Source organism: Aythya marila, assembly GCF_965140915.1.
Source record: "Aythya marila genome assembly, chromosome: 3".
Lineage (NCBI taxonomy): Eukaryota > Metazoa > Chordata > Aves > Anseriformes > Anatidae > Aythya > Aythya marila.
In genome coordinates this window covers 83,665,812-83,686,417 of record NC_139044.1, presented here as the reverse complement: position 1 = coordinate 83,686,417, position 20,606 = coordinate 83,665,812, and the positions used below count along the sequence as shown (strand labels likewise).

The window sequence follows — 20,606 nt, the reverse complement described above, 5'->3', positions numbered from 1 at the left end:
TGGGGTTATTCCTCCCTCAGTGCAGGACCCTTCACTTGCCCTTGTTGAACCTGATGAGGTTCCCCTCCGCCCAACTTTCCAGCCTGTCGAGGTCCCTCTGAATGGCAGCACAGCCCTCTGGAGTATTATCCACTCTTCCGAGCTTTATGTTGTCAGCAAACTTGCTGAAGGTGCACATCCTTTCCATCATCCAGATCACTGATGAATAAGTTGAACAAGACTGGACCCAGTACTGACCCCTGGGGGACACTGGCCTCCAAGATCAGCTCGCGTTGGAAGGGACCTTAAGGATCATCTAACTCCAATCCCGCCCTGCCATAGGCAGGGATGTCACCCACCAGATCAGCTTGGCCAAGGCCCCATCCAGCCTGGCCTTGAACACCTCCAGGGATGGGGCATCCACAGCTTCTCTGGGCAACCTGTGCCTCACCACCCTTCTACAGTGAAGAATTTCCTCCTAATGCCTAGTCTATCCTCTTCTGGTTTAAGACCATTCCCCCTTGTCCTATGCCTTCTTACGGGTAAGACGTATACAAGTTATAAAACATGCCTGATTTTTACCCCAGATGAAGCTCCTTTCATCTGAGAAGCTTCCTGTGCTGCTCTGTGGAGAGCAGCCCATGCTGGAGCAGTGTGTTTCTGAAGGACTGCACCCTGTGGTACGGCTTCTGGGCTGGCACTTCATCCTCTTCACACCCTTCCTTCAGATATTTATATACACTAATGTGATCTCTCGTCCATTTTCTCTTTTCCACGCTAAACAGGCCCAGTACGACAGATACTCCACTCTAATCTTTTTTTAGCCCTCCTCTGAACTCTCTCCCTTAGTTCTATGTGATGTGTAGGGCGCAGTCTGGAAGGGTTCTTGAAAAGCCTTTTCATCTCTTGGTGTTTGTAAATGTTTCAGTGGTTTATATCCATGTATATCATGCTCCATACGTACAGCTTAGACCATTTTGTTTACAAGCCCGCTGTCTAACTGCTGAAATAGTTTCAAAAATATATAAAATTATGTTGTGAGTAAAGGCTGAAGAAGACAGCTGTATCCATTTGGGAAATATTTTATCCTTTTTAGTATTATTTGCCCAGCTTATTTTCAAATTATTGTGCTTCAGAAATATTTTCTCCCTTTAATACCAGTCACTGAAAAAAATAATTTCTATTTATCATCCATTTTATAATGAATTTTTTGTATCTATAATTATTTGGCAAAGGACTGTTTTGTCTGTTCATCTGTGGGCATGTGTTTATAAAATAACTATTTATTATATATAATACACAACATATAAAGATAGAAGAGCATTTATCTTCTATATATTAGTATAAGATAACTGATACTAACCAATGTATCCTTAATTCAGTTACAAATAAATAAAATCATTTGGCCTATGTTTAACAGAACTAGAAAATAATTGACTGAAAACCAGATAACTTAATTTGTCAAGAGTAGTTTCTAATTCAGAAGACTTGATGAACCTATTTGGGAAATTTGGGCACTTAATTGTGAATATGAATCCTAATTCATTCAAACGTACATGGAAACACCTAAAATTTGAACTTGCCTTCCTAGCATAAATGAGGTTTCTAAAACCTGTGTTGTTTAAGAGAGCTTTTTCTTTAAATTCAAATGTTAATGTTTTGCAGTTGGAGTTTGGAGTAGTTGTTTGACTTGCAATATCACAGCTTTGTTTTAGCTAGCTATTATCTAGCTACTCAGCTGAGAGACATTCTTGATTGTGCTAGACGTTAGTTTCCGGAGCATTATTTATTTAGAGAATTAGTTCTAACAACTACTTATAATAATCAAAAGACCATTCTTCTTATATTCATTATTTTTCCCAATAATCCTGTGTGGTGGTTTTACCGTGCTGGGCAGCTAAACCCCACAACCGCTCTCTCACTCCCCCTCCTTTAGATAAGGAGGGGGAGAAGTAAAGCAAAGAACAACTCACGGGTTGAGATAAGGATAATTTAATTAAAGGGAAATAATTATAATAATTAAATAAAGACTACCATGAACTAAACAATTTAACTAAGGGGAAAATAAAAGGGAAAGGGGAAAAAGGGAGGAAAACAGACAAACAAAATAAATGAAAGCTATATGGAAGTGCAGAGGAAAGAAATTACTCTCTACTTCCCACAAATGAGCGATGATTGACCACGTCCTTGAAGCAAGGCCTCAACGCACGCAGCCGGTGTTCGAGAGGAGGACCGACGTCTTCTCAACGAGAGCCCACCCCTCCCCTCTTCTTCCTGTTTCCACCTTTTATTGCTGAGTGTGACACCACATGGTATGGAATATCCCTTTGATTGGTTTAGGTCAGCTGCCCTAGTGATGTTTCTCTCCTCACTTTTTGCCCACCCCCTAGGAGGGTTAGAGAAAGGCCCAATGCTGTGCCACTGCTGCTCAGCAGTAGACACAACACTGGTGTGATAACACTGCTGTTCCAGCTACAAGTACAGAGTACGGCACTGAATGGGCTGCTGCCGGGAAAGTTAACATTCCAGCCAGACCCAGTACATCCTGTCAGCAGGATTGTTCCTTCTGCAATGGGGATTTGATTTGTTTGTTGAAAGAAGAACAATGGAGTCCATTTGTTCCAGCTATATATGTAGTCCTCTTTACATTTTTGTTCAGGTTGTTTGCCTGAAAGGCTGCAGAAGGCTCTAAGAGCAGGTTATTTATATGTGTGAGCAGAAGCATTCAGACTTTCATTTTTGTTGATATTGGAATAGAAATACTCAAACTTCTTGTTTAAGACTAATAGAAGTATTTAATTTCCATGGGTCAGAGAACCAAAAGCAGGAGCCTGAATTGCCGTATTTAGGCAGCAGTAACATGGCGTGCAGGGGTGGAGTTGGAACTGGCTGTGGTAAACTCCCTTACCAGCAAAAATCACCTTAGAGTAAAACAACTTTGAAGTTTCTGAAAGTTTCTGAAGTTTCTGAAAATGTTTGATGAAAATCTTTCATATATTCTGTGGCTGAACTGTACGTACTTAACCACAAGAGAGCAGTGTTTTACCAGATCTATGCTGTAAATCTTAAATTTAAATAATTTTATTTTGTTGGTAATAGGTCTAACAGTAAATCCCTTTATATTTTTATCTTTTAGCGATTCTCACTAGATTGTAGAGGCACATGTTTCTAATTTACTAGTGTTTTTCTTATAGTTCATTTAGTGTAAATGAACTATATTTATTGTACTTGGATTAATAAAAACTCAACATCAGGCTAATTTATTCTTATGCACAAAATAAACTTGCTACTTCGTTTCCCTCCATGTTTAGCATCTAGAACAGACAGAAAATTTTATATGGTGAATTAAAGAGCTTTTCTAGCAGAAAGCTTTTCCTGAAGAAATATCCTCTCATATCCCATGTTAAAAAGACTCGGAGAAAATTTCTGTCTGTGATGTGGTACATAAGTAATGAGAATTGCCCCTGAATTGAATGGATTTTTATGAATAACTTTTAGATTCTACTAGAGAAAATATGTTGCTACTTTCTGATTCAATATCAAAGGGACCATCTGGCATAAAAAAATTACTTTTTTTTTTCAGATGAAAGATTGTACTTTGCTCCTATCAGTATGTACACCCTTTGCTCTTTATGTGTAAATAATGATTTGAACAAATTTAGGTGCAATCTTAAGACTAAGTAAGAGTAAGTTTGCAGTAAGTTTGCAGAAAGTGTTAACTTTCACTGATGCTTCTGCATCACTATTGATTTCATCAGAGTTGCTGCAGGGGAACTTAACACAGCATTTGTCTCCAGATTAAATAAGCATACCTAACCTGTACCATACCATAGTTCACCTTGAACTATGAAGAACTTGGGATATGGTCCATCGGTTCTGCTGCAAGAGACTAAGCTGAAAACAGAAAGATTTCATCTTCCTGAAGTTAGTTTTATGATAATTTGCTGAATTTGTAGAACATAATCTAGAAATAAAATAAAGCTTTTAGCTTGGCTGCAACATTTAAGTGAAGGTGTCTGTTTCTGCCTTGTGTTTCAGAATTAGAGCCACCTGCTGTAATGCAGAGCAAGCCACTGAGCAACAGCTGCTGGGTAAAAGGAGTACAGAGAAATTCAAAGTAAGCTTAGTTTTAGTTTCTTCACATTGTGTTGTTGCCTTATGATTGTTTGATGCACTGTGATCTTATAGTACACAGACTGTATTTGTTCCTTTTTTTTTTTTTTTTTTTTTACTTTTTAAGGTAGTGAGAACTGTAGAAATATCCTTTAAAAGTTACAAAACCACAGTAGTTGTCATTGAGGATGGTTGTCTGTGCTACTACTGGTGAGTTTTTTCTTTGTCTTTCAGATTGCTGTTTTTCTGTATGTGCATTCCACAGTTTGTTACTTACTTTGTCCAGATGGTATTTTAGTTGTCTTTCTTCCATTACCCTTTTTCTAGCAATTATATTGCTTGAATTGTATACCGTATTTGACTGCCATCTACTGAGGCAGACTTGATAAACCAGACTGTTTTTGTTACGCTCTTTGCTTGTGAGGAAGTGTTTCTGAATAAAGGTCAAACTCAATGTTCTTGTTTTTAATTTTGTTAAGTTAGGAGCTACTGTACCAGCATGTATAGTGGGAAAGTAATCTGAAAGTCAGTGTGTTTTGTAATAATAAAAATATCTAGTTTGAAGTTTTACTTTGATTTGACTCAGGTGAAATGTGAGCATTATCAGCAGCTCCTGTTCCTTATCTGCCCTTTTGACCATTCAAATGTTTTTGAAATGGTTGTGTTTGCTTCTATTCCTCTTGTATTCCCTGTCTGTGTTTATACAGATTATAATAAGGTTTTGCTTGTTGTGGTTCTACAAAGGTCTATTTTTTTTTTTCTCCAAATCTTCTAGTATGTCTTCAGTCCTTTAGTTATTTCTCAGTAATGGCATAGACTTTTTAAAGCTGTGAAGAGTATACATGTACTTTGTGTTTTGTATGTTAGAACAAAAAGGCTGCTAGTGAAACTGATCTCTACAAAATAGTTTGCTCTATAACTTAATTTGTCAGTATTATGTTTCTTACAATGTTGAATTAGAATTTTGAGGTCACAAATAAAGGAATATTAACATCTGGTAAGCTAAACAAACAGAATTAGGGAGATCCCACTACGTGCTTTGTGAGCTAGTAGAGCTGTTGCTAGGAGAATAGCCTGAGCTTGAGAATACCCTAAGCTAGTAGTTGCCTGGGGAACCCATAGAAACTTGCTGTACTTCTACACAGCTGTACAAATTTGCTATCTTTTTCTTTCCCATAGTCCTCCTTCTAGCATAATAAGAGCTATGGAGGAAGGAGGTTGCATTGTGATCATAGGACCAAGTCCTTATTCTCTAGCATACAGATCTCCATTACAATCAAGACCAGTGATGTGTGGTCAGACCTTCACTGAGCAAAATTAATTGTGAAGAGCTGATCTGATGTGAGTTGAGGGTCATGAACATCACGTGTGGTAATGGTCACTTGTGCTTTAATTTGAAAGTTATTGCTGATCAGATGATTAAACAAGAATTGAAGTCTCACTAATTGCATAGATTTTAGGGGAAAAAAAAAGTATTTACTTCAAAAAAAAAAAAAGTCACTTTTTAAGCAATTCTTCTTTAAGTAATTCTTTTCTAATGGAGGAATAAGTTAAATCTTGATAGTTAGGAGTGAAATAAAAAGACAAACAAACCTTGAACTGTGGATGCTTAAACAATGTGAATCTGAAATTTCTAAAGAAGTTGGCTGAAGGAAGCTTCTGGCCTTGTATGTTCGTTTTGAATAAACCTTGGAAAACTATTGTGGTGTCTAAATTTTCTTTTTAAGTAGAGTAAAATGGGTAACTTTAAGTCAATTAACATGTGTCTAGTTCTAGGCAAAAAGATTGAATATGTATGGTGAGATCCTATTGCAGCTTTGGAAATGTCTAGGTAATTACTGGATTAATCTAATGTATCTTTGTTAGGAAATAGATATTTTAAATTATGTTTGACAAAAAATAGCTGTAATATAAAGTGTATTGTTAATTAAAATATAGCATTCATATTATCCATAAAATACATGTTAAATAGATGTAGAACTGATTAAATGCCACATAATAGCAAGTAAGGAAGTGTTTCCGCTAGGATTATAGGGAATTCTTCTAGGTTAATGAGATTAACCTAGATTAACATGCTTTTAGTAATGAATTTGTGGATAATTAAAAAAATAATAATATTTTAATTTTGAGAAATAGTGAAGATGGGAGTGATGGCAAATGATAATACTGTAGTAAATTAGGTCCTTGGAAACAGAGTACGTTCTAGTACAGCTGGATGGAAAGCGATAAAGGAGTTCTCTTCAAATTGTGTGAAGACACATTTGTGCACAATTGTGCATCACAGTCTACAACTTCCTTGTAAGGGGGTGTCGAGAGGCAGGAGACCGTTTCTCCATTAACACCAGTGACAGGACCTGCGGGAACGGGGTTAAGCTGAGGCAGGGGAAATTTAGGCTTGACATAAGGAGGGGATTCTTCACAGAGAGGGTGGTTGCACACTGGAACAGGCTCCCCAGGGAAGTGGTCACTGCACCGAGCCTGTCTGAATTTAAGAAGAGATTGGACTGTGCACTTAGGCACATGGTCTGAACTTTTGGGTAGACCTGTGCGGTGTCAAGAGTTGGACTTGATGATCCTTGAGGGTCCCTTCCAACTCAGGATATTCTATGATTCTATGATTCTATGAACTTATAATTTGTGCCTGGTATTTTTCAGAAACAGAATGTCTGTTTCTGTTTACATTGAAATGATATGGCTGTGAATGCATGAAGAGAAATAATAATAAATAAGGTACTAAAAAACTCTTTTTCTGACAGAGAGAAACATAATAGTAACCAGTAGCAGGAAGTGAAAGCTAGAATAATTTAAGTGAGAGTTCATTTCAACAGTGAGCATGACACCTACAATAGGAAGTGATGACTTTTCATTACTTGTTCTCTATACTATAGCCTAAAAAGTAGTTTTAAAGTAAATTCTCTACAGAGTACAGAAATATAAACAACACCTTGTTTTCTCCCTCCCCCCCAAAAAAACAAAACAAAACAAAAAAAACACACCAAAACTCCCTATGAGTTCTAGACGATCAAAACTTATTACATTTAAAAGCTCAGGTCTCAGGTATATGAATCTGTTAGGTGAACTTTCTAAGAGATTTTTCTTGGCTGAGTTACCTCTCAGAAAATGAGAAGTTATTTCTCTTTCCTTTTTCTCAGTCGAATTAGGAGTTCCTTATGTTACTTCCTGCAGGAAGCTCTGAAGTATGTTTATTTTCTAATGTATTTATCATAGCTTATTTCACAAAGAGACCAGCTTTTTATTAAAGGTATTTGTATCTTTTACACTTTAAAAGTACTTTCAGTTTCAGAGGGAGGAGTCTGTGCTACTTCTGAAAGTGCAACTCTGCTCATTTGCAGAGCTTTAAGAAGAATCCATACTCTGATGGATCTCAGTAAAATTTAAGTTTGTAGATGTGCTGTGACAGCTGAAAAATGACATCTGCATTATTATATAAGATGTTCCTGAGAGCAATATAACACCCACAGGCAAAACTCTAAGCTGTCAAGTAACTCAAGAGTGATGATGTAAGTTCTCCCTTTAAATTAATGATACTGAGGTACCAGAAAGAATGAACTGTAGTTGGACTAGCGAAGGAGTAAACTCTTTCCCAGAAGAAAACAGCAAAATGTATATACATTTTTAAACATACTTATGTCTGATCAGTTCACTTTTTCCACAAAGTTGAAGGAGATTAACTACTTTATCATTAAAATAAATGCTTTCCTTTCAGATCTAGTTCTCCACAGGACCTGTGGTGGTTTTCTTTTGAGTTTTGAAGTAACATGAATTTGTTATTAAATTGCATGTTTTGTGAAGACTTGTGGTAGAAGCAGCATAGCAGTATTGTTCATATCTCTTGTAGGGTTCTGGTCTAGTAGTAGAGTGCTCCAAAACGTTACCAAAGTGAAAATAAATAGAGTCCATCTTTAGCTAGCATTTCATGTACAACGTGACTTTTGAGCTATAATAGCAAAAAATGGCTGATTGTTTTGTAAGCATCCTATATTTGAAAGGCCAGGTAAACATGTAGGCTTACATAGCGGAACTGCTCAGAAAGAAAATAAAGGCTGTTGGTAATGCAAGGTTACGTACTGGTATGTTTAAATCTCGTGCAGAGGAAAGGTGTGGCAAAGAAAGATTAAATTCAGGCTCTCTTCCTACACTTTTTCCTAAGCAAACACTTCTTCCTAAGCTTTTTGCTTTCTAATAATTGCATTGAAATATATTTATCCAATACAAAATGTGCAAGATACAAATAAAGTGGTCTTTGGGGAAAAAGTAATCTGTCTTCTTGAATCTGACCCTGAATCTACCGTATGTTTTAGTACTTCCTATTTTCTTTGGATTTTGATTGCCTGCAGTGAGTAGCCCTGAGTTTGCCTCCAGGTGTTGATAGGTCCTGTTATAGAAACGAGGCCAGGTATCAAATACATGTATAGATCCAACGCTAGTTTTATTTTCTTTGGAGCTACATTTCTTTCATGAGCATGCTTATGCATGAACTAAGTTCACAGGAATCCTCTGAATATACAAGTAAAAGCTTTGGATTTGGACTGTAACAGTTCCTGACCTGCATTAGTAGGGCATGAAAGTTTTGCTCTAGACCAAAGCTTGATTTATGTACAGTACATTTTCTACAAGGTTATGATTTTAGTAATACTTGTTTTTATTCATGGATTTTCTTTTTGTTTATGTAAATGTTTAGCACCCTTTAACCTTTAAACACATAGCCGACTTCCATTTTTTTTTTTTTTTTTTTTTTTTTTAATTTTTACTTTGTTTTCCCTTGCTAGGATTTGGGAAAACAGAAGCTCTCAATCTGTCTGTTCAATTATATTTATTTTTTTTAGTCATATTATTAATTTTTCTTTTGCTATTAAGTTTGGTGATTCATTTCAACATGCTAGGCTACGTTATATTTGTATTGAACCATTAAACATCAACATCTGTACAGACAGTGGCTATGCACAGTAGGAAGATGTATTGACTTAGCTGTTGTTGAAACTAACACTGCTAAAATCCGTTCTGGAACATTCTGAGTGGTTTTCCAATGCTGACAATGTAAAACTTCTGGAGAAACCATCACAACTCCATCCATATATAGGACAGATCTCCAAGGGGTTTCCTTCTAGAATCTGTTCTGCAATCCAGCTTGCATTCAGGGACATATGGAAATGCTTTTTCTTATGATTCTGAAGGATTTCTTTCTTTCTCTCTCTCTCTCTCTCTCTCTCTCTTTTTTTTTTTTTTTTTCTCTTTTCCTTCCAGAGAGTGCATTTAAAATACTGTCTAAATAACACTGAAACCAAAGATATTTCCTGGTCCTATATTTGACTCTGTTGTGGCATATGCTCTGCACAAACTGTGAGCATTGTTTCCAAAGACTTTGAGGTAATGGATAAATTCTGGCTTTAGAAGCGTATCAAAATCAACAAGAAGAGTCCCAGCAGTGGCAAAATGTCTATCAGCAATAACATTTTTCACTTAGAAGCATGCACCTGTGGAGAATGTCAATGCTTTTAATATTTTCAGTAAAAGTTCACAAAGCTCATATATGTTGCATGTATCATAAATAACACGGTCCACAAATGAGAAGTGAAATTAAAACTGAGCAGTGATATTAAGGAGAACTAGATACTGGAACTGAACCAGAGAATCGCAGAATTCAAAGCCAGGCTGGATGGGGCCTTGGTCAACCTGATCCCTGCCTGTGGCAGTGGGGTGGGAACTAGATGATCTTTAAGGTACCATCCAATGCAGGCCATTCTATGAAAAGAATGGCTGAGGCTGGAAGACCCTCTGGAGGCCTTCTGGATCAACCCCCCTGCTCAAGCAGAGACACCCAGAACAGGGTGCCAAGTACTGTCCAGGCAGCTTCTGAAGATCTCCAAGGAGGGAGACTCCACAACATTTCTGGGCAACCTGTGCCAGTGGTCCATCACCTGCAAGGTAAAGACGTGCTGCCTGGTGTTCATATGGAACCTCCTGTGTTTCAGTTTGTACCCACAGCCTCTTCTCCTGGCACTGGGCGTCACTGAAAAGAGCCTGGCTCTGTCTTCATTGCGCCCTCCCTTCAGGTATTTATACACACTAATAAGATTCTTCCCCTGAGCCTCCTCTTTTCCAGACTAAACAGATCCAATTCTTCCTGACACTCAACATAGGAGAGATGCTGAAGTCCCTTGGTATCTTAGTAGCCCTCTGGGGGACTCTTTCCAGTACGTCCACGTCTCTTTTGTATTGGGTGGCCCAGAATGAGACAGTATGCTAGGTGTGGCCTCACCAATGCTAAGTAGAGGGGAAGGATCACTTCTCTTGACCTGCTGCCTATACTTTGCCTAACGCAGCCAAGAATACTGGCAGCAAAGGCCCACTGTTGACTCATGCAACCTGGTGACTCCCAGGACTCCCAGCTCCTTTACTGCAGAATTGGGTTGCCCCCAGCATGTTCTGGTGCTGGGTTTGTTCCTCCCCAGGTTCAGGACTCTGTGCTTCTCCCTGTTGAACTTCATGAGATTCTTGTCAGCCCACCTCTTCAGACTGTCAAAGTCCCGGTGGATGGTTGCACAAATCTCTTGTCAGTCTCCCATGTCTGACTTTGGGTCGTTTGTGTGAATATGCTGAGGGTGCACTCTTACATTGTCCAGATCATTAATGGAGATGTTAAACAGGACTAGAGCCCGTATCGATCACTGGGGTACTCGTTTCTGGCCTCCAACTAGACTTTGCACCACTGACTACTATGCTCTGGGCCTGGCTGTTCAGAGTTTTGGATCCACCTCCCTGTTTGCTCATCCAGCCCATACATCAGCAGCTTCTCTATGAGGATCCTACAGGGGAAAGTCCAAACTTACTGAAGTCCAGGAAGACAGTATTCACGGCTACCCCCTTGTACATCAGGCTGGTGATTTCATTATAGAAGCTTATGAGGTTGGTCAGGAATGATTTCCCCTTGGTGAATCCATGCTGACCGAAACAATAGTAAAAGACAACTCCCTGTTATTTAAATACTTAAACAGGGAAATGTTTTCCCCGAGGTTTGAAAATCCTTCCACTGTATATTTAAGAGAAAGATACAGAAATACTTTCTTTAGTGGTAAATCCATTTGCACTCCATCCCTAGAGCAAAGCTAAGGGTGAATTTAGACAGAAGTTCATTTCAGAAACAGTGCAACAGACATGATTTCTCTGTTGGTAGGAAGGCGAGGCAGTGGGAGGATGGCAACAGAAGTTTTGCTGTCTTGACAATCCAGTGTCTTCAGCAAATTAAGGACATGCTTTCTAATCAACTGGTTATACCAAAGAACTTTGGACACTTTCTTATTTATTTATTTATTTATTAGTTGTCATTCTTTGACATGATGAATACTTACAGCAGTATGTTAAAAAAGGTACAGTTAAGTCTCTTGGCATCACTGCATAGCAGTCACAGCATTTTCACACAATCTAGTGCTTCCTTTCAGAATGATGCATATGGCATATATACGCACATATGGGGGCTGATTCTTGGTCCCAGTGAAGTTGGTGGGACCAGTGTTTGGCCCGTAGAGTTGTACAAGATATGTGAATATGTATATATAAAATGCTTTACAATAAACATGACATATACAATCTTGAATTCAAAGATAAGCAGAATATATTTTACATCCAAGTCAAACTTATGCTCTGCACTTAAAGTTTATGTACCTAAAATATTGGATGGATTATAGAAACAAATAATACAATAATAGTTTGCACCAATCAAGGTATTTTGGATACATATTCATGATATTCATGGCATGAAGCTTGCCGTGTGTGTGTTTTTTAATATTATTATTTTATTATTATTTTATTTGGGTTTTGGCATGTCTTTTTTTTTTGCATTTGCAGGATCTTAATTCAAATTTAAGTATTAGCTCTGTAGACCATGAGCTGGGGGTGGTGGCATCAGGAGGGGAATGGGAGAACCTTATGGACAGCTTAGCTGAGTAACTTAGACTGTAAGGCTATAAATTATGTATGTTATCCTGACTGATACCTGAAAATAAAAAAGTGACTACTTGAGTGTTTCTCCTTTTCAAGAGAGTCGATTTGGAAGGGCTCACATGCATTCTGTCTGTTTTGCTGCAAACTTCTAATAGTTCAATCAGAGCTTAGAAAAGCTGGTGAGATAACTATGCAGTTTGAAAACTGGTTTATTACATTTACTGTGGTAGCAGCCTTCTCACTGATCATACTGTGACTTTGCTTTTTTTTTTTTTTTTTCCCCACAAAAACCAATACTTCATACAAAAAATATCAACATGTTCAATACTAGGTTAGAACTGCAGATCCTTCATAGACTCTACTTAATGGCACCTATTCCTCTGTCTATGTTTTTCAAAAGCACACATTTTTCATACTCCTTTTTTTTTTTTTCCCCTGTTTTGGTTGGTGGCCAGAATGTTGACCCTTAGAAATGCAAAGGCTGGTCAAACCTTTACTTAATGAAAGTGCATACGTATGCATTATTTTAACCATGCTAAAAAATTCACTTATCACCACTCTTTTTTAAAAGAAAAATAAAATAATTATTTACACAGAATTTGTCTCTGATGAAACAAAATCCGCATTTAAAGAAACCGAGTTTTAATCAAGTGAATTGTATTTGTGTGGCTTAGTTAGTGTGTTAAGCTCTTGTTTTTACTGATTCTCTGCTTCCTTCATTACATATATGAAAAGCCTAACTATTTTAAAACTGCAGAATCTTTTAGCTGCACTGTCCCAGTAAGAAAGAGAAATAATTTACATGGCCTTTCTGTAAAATGGCTAATAGGGCTGACAGCACAAACATCCATATACTTGATATATCTGCATATAAATTTTTCCACTCAGTTCATCCAGCATTCTGTTGGTATTCTGGGGAGAAATCCCAGCACCGAAATATCCTCCAAACCAGGGAATACCAAGCATGTATCACAACAGCATATACTGAGCACTGGTGCTGTTGAATTGGCCATATCAGGTCTGATTTGCCGTCGTCTATGGGAAATCAAACAATAGCATTTTGCCTTACAGACCCCAATGAATCTCATTGCCAGACATCTGCTGCCAGAGCCTAATTTTTCAGCTCACTTCTGTTTAGAGCACCTGAGGCAAATTGGTCCAGACCCAGTCTTGTGTAATGGGTTTGGCTTACAACTACAGAAGCATTTCTGGAGGCACCCTGAACCTATTTCAAATGTTGTTTCATTAGACAAGGTGATTGAAATCTAGCAAGTATGCTTGGTGTACCCAAACCCTCACCCCCAAACAAACAAAAGAAAAACCAAAAAACCCCACAAAAACCGAAGCCAACAAACCCCCAACCCCCCAACCAACCAAACCAATGACAACAACAAAAAACCCTGTTCATTTTAAGAGCAGCTTTTCAAAGTTTATTAGGAAGCTTTAACTTGGTGAGAGCAGTCTCGTAATAGGCCCCATAGGCTCTAATTACAGAAAAGGTCTTGGTTGTACTGTAGCTATAGCAGATCTTGATGTGCACTAAGCTCTCCTGTTGGACCTATTTTTTGGAAGCTCCTCAGGAACAGCACAACAATGTGTCTGTCAAGAGCTTTTTATGCTGCTAGATGCCAGGTTTATTTAACTAAACCTCAGAACATTTTTAAAAATTCTTTGAACTAGATGGAAAATGGCTTCAATTTCTTAGTAAAAAGGCAAAACAAGGGAAATGATATTCTTTTGTAGGTACTTAAGTGCTTGTAGGCAGCACATTATACTGCTTGTATAATGTCCTAATAATTGTCCTAAATCTGTCAGAAGGAAAGATATATCTAAAAAGCCATAAAGCGGTGATACTCCCACCCCCACCATCAGGTGGTTAAAAAGGCGTTTATGTCCTATAGTTAGAAATAATTTTATTCTACAACAACTCCCTCTCTTTGATGGTTATCGTACTTCTAATATGTGAGTCCCATTTAGAAGAGGGAGGAAGGAGAATGTTTTCTACCACTTACAGCTTATAAAATGGTAGAGGAGAAGAAAAGCATCTCTCCCAAGATGCTTTGTTTTTTCATAGTTAGTGATTTCACCTTCCTATTTCACTGGATTTCAGTCCCTTTCTCTGAAGATACATGTCCAATAAATTAGTAGGCTAAAACATCCCTTACTAAACCTTATGCTTTTTGTTTTCCTTTAAACATATTAGTCACCTTATGCGCACAAAATTTTTGTCTAACAAAGTCAATGTTCCCTGCAATGGAAAAAAAATTCTACATCTCCCTTGCACTTCTTTAAGTGAGCATTATCTTCTCAAACACCTTCTAGTGCCTATTTAAGTGCTTTCTTTGTTGGCCTGTCCAAAGTAATCGTGTCCAAACATGATTATATGGACAGATATTTTGTAAAAGAGTTATGCTGATTTGATGTACTGGGGGCTTACAACAACATTGCACTTTGACTGAATACAACTAGTTTTTTCTGGGGGCAGGGGAGAGGGCAATCACTTTGGTGCAATACAGTAGTGTCCAAGAATGCAATCTCATTGAAACGATTGAAGCTTAAGGAAAGCTTTACAGAAGAATATCTGATCTGATATTCTTCTGATCTGATCTGGATAAGGCCATGTATCTTTCAAAAACAAAGAGAACATAGGGTTCATAGAATTCCTCAGCTATTACGGTAGGTAAAAGGATTTTTCTTAACAGATTGCCTGGAAAGTATTTTATTTCCTTCAGTGAGTGAGACAGATCTAGCAGTCTGTTGAAGATTTTTTGTTTTATTTTATAAATTAAAAAAAAATATAAATGCATTTAGATGCCAGCTATCTAAGTAGGGAATGTGGGGGAGAATATCAGCTACACTACAACATCACTCGAGAAAACAATCGGACTCCAGAATTACTAGAATGTCGTGCTTTGTAGATCACTATGCTATTTAATAGAAATTCACACTCTAGAATAAATGTTAGTTGTGTTGAATTGTCATATTATGTGGTGTTGCTGTGGGGTTTTGGCTTTTACCTTTCTGTTTGTTTGTTTTTTGAACTTAAACTTCAGGCTCTGTGAAGCATTTGCCTAGACTGAATGTGCAAGGTGCCATGAATTAACAGCACGGACCCATATGGAATGTGTTTGAAGTTTTCAAGAAGTTATCCTGCCAGACTTCATTCCTTAATGACCTTTGATACACCTTTGATAGTGGAAAGGCAGTTCAGAATCATAATCGTATGGTTTTGGCAGCTATCAGAAAATGAAGGATGCTAAAAGTTAAGGCTTTTATCCACAAACAATGGTGTATATTAATAAACTCTATACCATATTTACAAATGCTTTCTCTTGTATTAAAACTAACAGTATTCTGTTCACAGTGCCAATGTTTTTACAGGTAGCAATCCCACAGTACTCCAGTATTTTGGCATGGGAATCAGTAGCGCTTCGTATTTACAGAAAATGTACACGTATGAATATAAACATGTTACTTGAAACAGTACTCAAAAGATAGATCTGTTCATGTTTTAAAGGTTTAGACTGTACAACACCTTCCCTTTCATTTGCGAGGGAATACTGTTCCTTGCAATGAGAAGATGCCTGTCTTTTATCCAAAGTGGCATAAAAATGATTACCAAAATGAGCCTTGTTACACTGGAGTTGTGTATATGGAGAGTAACTTCAGTCCAAGGTTTATAGATCTGTTTAGTGCACAGAATACAAAAGTTAAAAAGGTTTTTATTTTAATTACTAAAATAACCAGATTCTCTCTGCCCTCTGTGAGCGCTGTCTCACTCAACCAGTGTCCTCTGGGTTCTGAAGATGCTGGTGGTTTAATGTGCAGCCCAGCTGCCAGACTGGAAAGTGTATGGTGCTCTGGGCCTATATACATATGTCACAGTATGACTCATGGTAAATGAATACATAACCAAGAGTGCCACTATCTCCTCTGTTTTCTCAGTAATCTTCCCTGCTTCATGGCAGCAGTAACTGGCCCGGCTTCAGTACTGCTGGCTGGGACTCCGCATTCAGGCAGTTCGTGATCAGAAGTGACGAATGGCATCAGGCATGCGCAGAACGAAGAGGGGGAGAGGAAGATGAAGGAGATCCAGAAAGGAACCCAGCAGAACCGTGGGTTTGTTCATGAGGACCCTTACAGCTTCTGCTTTGCTGTTTCTTCCCTTTCCATGGTCTTGACAACAGGCTCTTAGCTCCCCGGGGTTTTGCTTGCTGCTGTGATCAAGACAGAGATAGCAGTGCTATAAGGAAAAGTGCAAAGCTGCCACTAAGGAGTCTCTTCTTCATTTAAAGTCTGTTCCTGGCTGCCAGTCACTTGACCTGAGTGGTCATTGCTCCTACTACTGCTGTGTTGCTTATGGAGCAAACTCCTCCACTTGGCCTTGTTCCTCCTGAGATGGTTTAGCATATTTTCAGATAAGGGGGTATCTCCTGTAAACTGGGCCCACCTCTCAAAGAGTGGCTCTACAATGTACGTCATGAACCCTGGGGAAAGAAAGTACAGCAGGTGAGGAACAAATTCATTCCCTGAGGGCATTTCCCCAGAGAGTGCCTCAAGAGAATACAGCAATACAAGTAGCAGAAACCTTGAAGAGAAGTAACAATAACCCCTCCAGCAGTTGTCAGCTCCTCTTGAAACTGGCGACTTCTGACCAGCGCATATGATGAAGGTCTGGATCTATCTGTATGTGTAAATAATGTCAGAGACCATCCTACTCTGAGATTTCAAATTAGAAAGTAACCTACGTACAATCACATGTGATGGTTGTGATTTTTTTCCATACATATTAGAATGACCCCTTTTTTCCTATGTAATGATTCTTTTTATTGAATGGTTGGTTTGGACAGGTTTCTTTTTTATTTAGGTTGAGAGAGCTGAGAATGGGCTGTAGTGGAGTCTGGGCACCATCATGTACCTGAGGTCATCACTACAAAAGCAGTGAGTGCTGCTGTGGCTATTCTGCTTCCCATTCCAGAGCTTTCCGGGCGTGTATTAACTTGAGGGCTTCTGTATGCTACGCTGTATGTCATAGATGCCTTTTGTACTGCAGAGTGCAGACAAGGACAGTGCTTGAAATTTGTGCGCTGACCTTTACTGTCACATGGGAAGACTATGCCACAGCTTCTCTGCGTCAGAAAGGTTTGTCTATTCTGACCCACAGGGGAATGGCTTTAACTTTGGGTTGGCTTTTGTACGAGTACAGCCGACAACACCTACTCTATGCAGGGGTGGCTTGTATTTAAGTGAGTTGTTACAAAATCTCTTTGATAGAAGAAAACAAATGCAAACGCTTTTAAGATTTAAACTGCAGTTTGATTCCAACAAAAAGGAGTTCAGAAAAAAAACAAATGTTTTAAAAACAGTTGTTTTCTTGTTGTATGGGTACAGAGAAAATGTAGTAGGTTTATTTGCACATCATGTCTTATGTGTCTGTAGGCTGCTGTAACCTTTATATGGTTGGGTTTATAATTGTGAGATGGCTGGACAGGCCTGACACAAAATGAAATTGCTATCTGGGGATTGCTGCAAACCCTGTGGTTGGTGTCTGAGGTCTGCCGGGTTCTTCTAGTTAAAGAACATTGACATCCATGTCAGGACTGTTAGCTGAGTTGCCAGCATGAATGGAAGAGAAACTGTGCAGCTTCATGGGGAGTGAGCAGTGCAGGTGGGACTGGGGGAAGCTCAGGGTGGGTAGCTGTGACCTGAGGTGGCTCTAAACTGTAAGCTGTGGCTAACTTTGCTGTATATATACATATATTATTTTTTTTTTGCTGCTCCTAAATGAATTATTTATGTGGATGAGCCCTGTTTAAGTTTTATTGGGTGTTTGAACCTAGCTGCAGTAAAGTTTTTACATCAGTTAAGCTGAACCTGATCTCTCTAGTAAAGTGAATCAGCTTTGCCCAAGCAATTATGTGAGAGAAAAAGCCCACCAGTATTGTCTATTATCAGACAATTTATTTTAAATAATTGTTTCTGCCTCATGTTTTTTTTCTGGCAGGGGGAAAGGAAGATGAACACCTTAGCAGCACTTGTGAGACACCTTAGCAGCTGTGAGACAGGTAGTATTGCATAGCTACACAGCTGTCTACTTAGCATCCTGTGCATATGGTGTGAAACTGCAGATACATTTATGGGAACACCAACTGCAAGCTAACCACTGGGCTGCTGAGAGTTTTCTGCAAACACTGCCCTGGGGTCATGCTCCCTGCTTGAGATCAATCTGCTGTCCTGCACAGGGAGGCTGTGGGGATGTCAAGGTGCAACAAGAGGGGAGAAGTGAAAATTGCTCAGTGCTCTACAGGGTTTGTGGAGGACAAGTTAAAGTGTTGAAAAAAGATGGGAAGATGGAGAAACTTGTGTCCTGACTTCTTGCCCCTAAATCTCCAGAGAACTGCTACTAGGGGAACAATGAATATGGTCTGAAGGCTCTTAATGAATCAGTCATCTTTTCACCTCCTGCTCCCAATTCTGCAGCAACCTGCTACTGCAGGAGCATTGTGATACGGAGTGTTTATGAAGAATCTGTGGGAAACTGGACAGAAAAATTATGGTGACAACACTTTAAACTGGAATGCTTCTCAGTATGCTCAACTGTTGTGGGGATGCTTTCTCTCATCATCGCAAATAACAAAACTGCTCCATTGAAATAAGCTTGCACCTGGCTGATCATCCTCGAGGTAAGGTCATGTGTCATCTCATGAAGTCAATCCTAGATCAAGTGTTCGGGATTCACAAAGTTGACCTTGGCTGTTGATTCACTGGGTTTATGTCACAGATGGATTTTATTGCATATCGTGTTTCAGTTTCTGTTTGAGCTTGTGCCATACTGCGATAAACATGAAGAGAACAGGATGAAGCTAAAACTTACCTATTTGTATGCTTGGTATTGTATCCTTCTGCTGATTACAAAGAGGACTTATTTCCAGTTCAAATTTTTGTTCCAGGTCACCTACAATGTAAAAAGAAAATAATTTGCTGCCACTTATGTCTGTTCTCCATACCTACATCAGACTTGTACGGTGACTGCAACTATGTGGATTTAATCAGTTGTAGTCTTGCACCAATGAAAACCATGTTAGATGTCTAAGTACTTTCATTTTTTGGACTTTTTTTTTAAGCATCAGAGAAACTAAGCAAGCATAGAAAGAAAAATATCTCTAAGGAAAGGTGAGTTTTGAAAGAACTTTAAATGTGAGCACTTAAGTGTTCTGAGGACCTTTGTTTTAAAAATAGCCTCTCTCACTTCCTACTAGAAAACGTCAGAAAACATATTCTAGAAAAAAAATCCTCATCTTGGTTAGTATGGTTGTGTGAGTTGCTCTTGTGTGCTTGTGAAAATTGCTGTTAAAGGCCAGCTCAATGGAGCCTGGAAGTATAGACTCTTTCCTAGCCACAGTATGGTAGTGATGAGACCTGCTACCTATAAGCTAAGCTGTGCTGCTTGTCCTTTTTATTTACTAATATATTTAATAATAAGGATGTTGTGAGTGCTGTTTAGAAGAAACATTCCCATAAATCAGACAAAACATTACATTCAACCTCAAAATAAACATTTTGCTTCAAATCCACTGATTTTGTTTAAAAGCTTTTTTTAATTGTCCCCTCTGATTTTTGACTTAAATGGTTTAGTGCTGGTTGGCCTCTATAGCCCAGTACATACTATGTGCATTTTTAAGCTTTCCCCTTCTCCTCCCTGCAGCATGAAATAGCTTCTTAAACGTAAGTGAGGGGTGTATTTTCAGTTTTAACTAGATATTTAGGAAATACCAGGGAAATGTTTTGAGCTTCACAAACAATCAAAAGGAACTATTCATCAACACTGAGACAAAGTGAGTTTATGTTTCCAAATGTGCAGCTTGTTTGTTCTCTTCTTCCCTTCTACCCACTTCAAGAAATCTTTGACAGATAAAAGAGAACTCCAGGGATGTAAGTATGCTGGGTTCCAAATGGTTTGCATGTATGGCTCAAACTGTACCAACATCTTGTCTTTGACATTTGACATTCTCATTTAATTGAGAAAGACAAGATTTTTCTTAGCATGGTAAGAACTTACTTAAAGGATGGTCCTTTTTTTTTTTTTTGTGTGTGTTCCAAGTTGCTAGAAAAGTAACTGCATGAATTGGTTGCTGAGAACTCTCACGCTGGGGGAAACCTTTCAACCAATGTTACAACCTCTAGAGAAACTGAGCATGAATATTGTTTAAACATGAGCCATTTTCTTGAATCTCGTTCCTTGCCAATTCCAGCTTTATATAAACAAATCAAGTTGCATTATGTTCCCTCTGTTCCTAACTGACTTTTAAAATGCCCATTCAAATGATCCACTTTTAAGGTTTTTGCTGTACAGAGATCCTCGAATTTCTTAGGATCAGTTTAAGCTATTTTTCTATGAAAGGTTTGCATTAGGAATTGTTCAGGGAACAGCTGATCCCTACAAATCTAACTGATGTGTATATTTTATTTACTGACAGGTGTAGATGCACCAGATGATTGGAAAATCAGGGTTTGAGTCTATTTAAATGGCATTAGAAACATTTCATACAAAA

At 38.4% G+C, this 20,606-nt stretch overlaps 1 protein-coding gene across 3 annotated transcripts in view; it reads right to left on the bottom strand.

Moving 5' to 3' along the window:
- Window positions 1–11,400: 11,400 nt before the first annotated feature.
- PDE7B (phosphodiesterase 7B) overlaps window positions 11,401–20,606 on the bottom strand; it is a 176,987-nt gene continuing 167,781 nt past the window's right edge. For all 3 annotated transcript variants that reach the window (XM_082758364.1, XM_082758363.1, XM_082758365.1), the window contains 2 exons: window positions 18,929–19,009; window positions 11,401–16,541 (listed from right to left, as the gene is read on the bottom strand). In XM_082758364.1, the coding sequence (XP_082614490.1) occupies window positions 16,324–16,541; window positions 18,929–19,009 (299 nt within the window). In that variant the 3' untranslated portion in view covers window positions 11,401–16,323. The remainder of the gene's footprint in view (window positions 16,542–18,928; window positions 19,010–20,606) is intronic.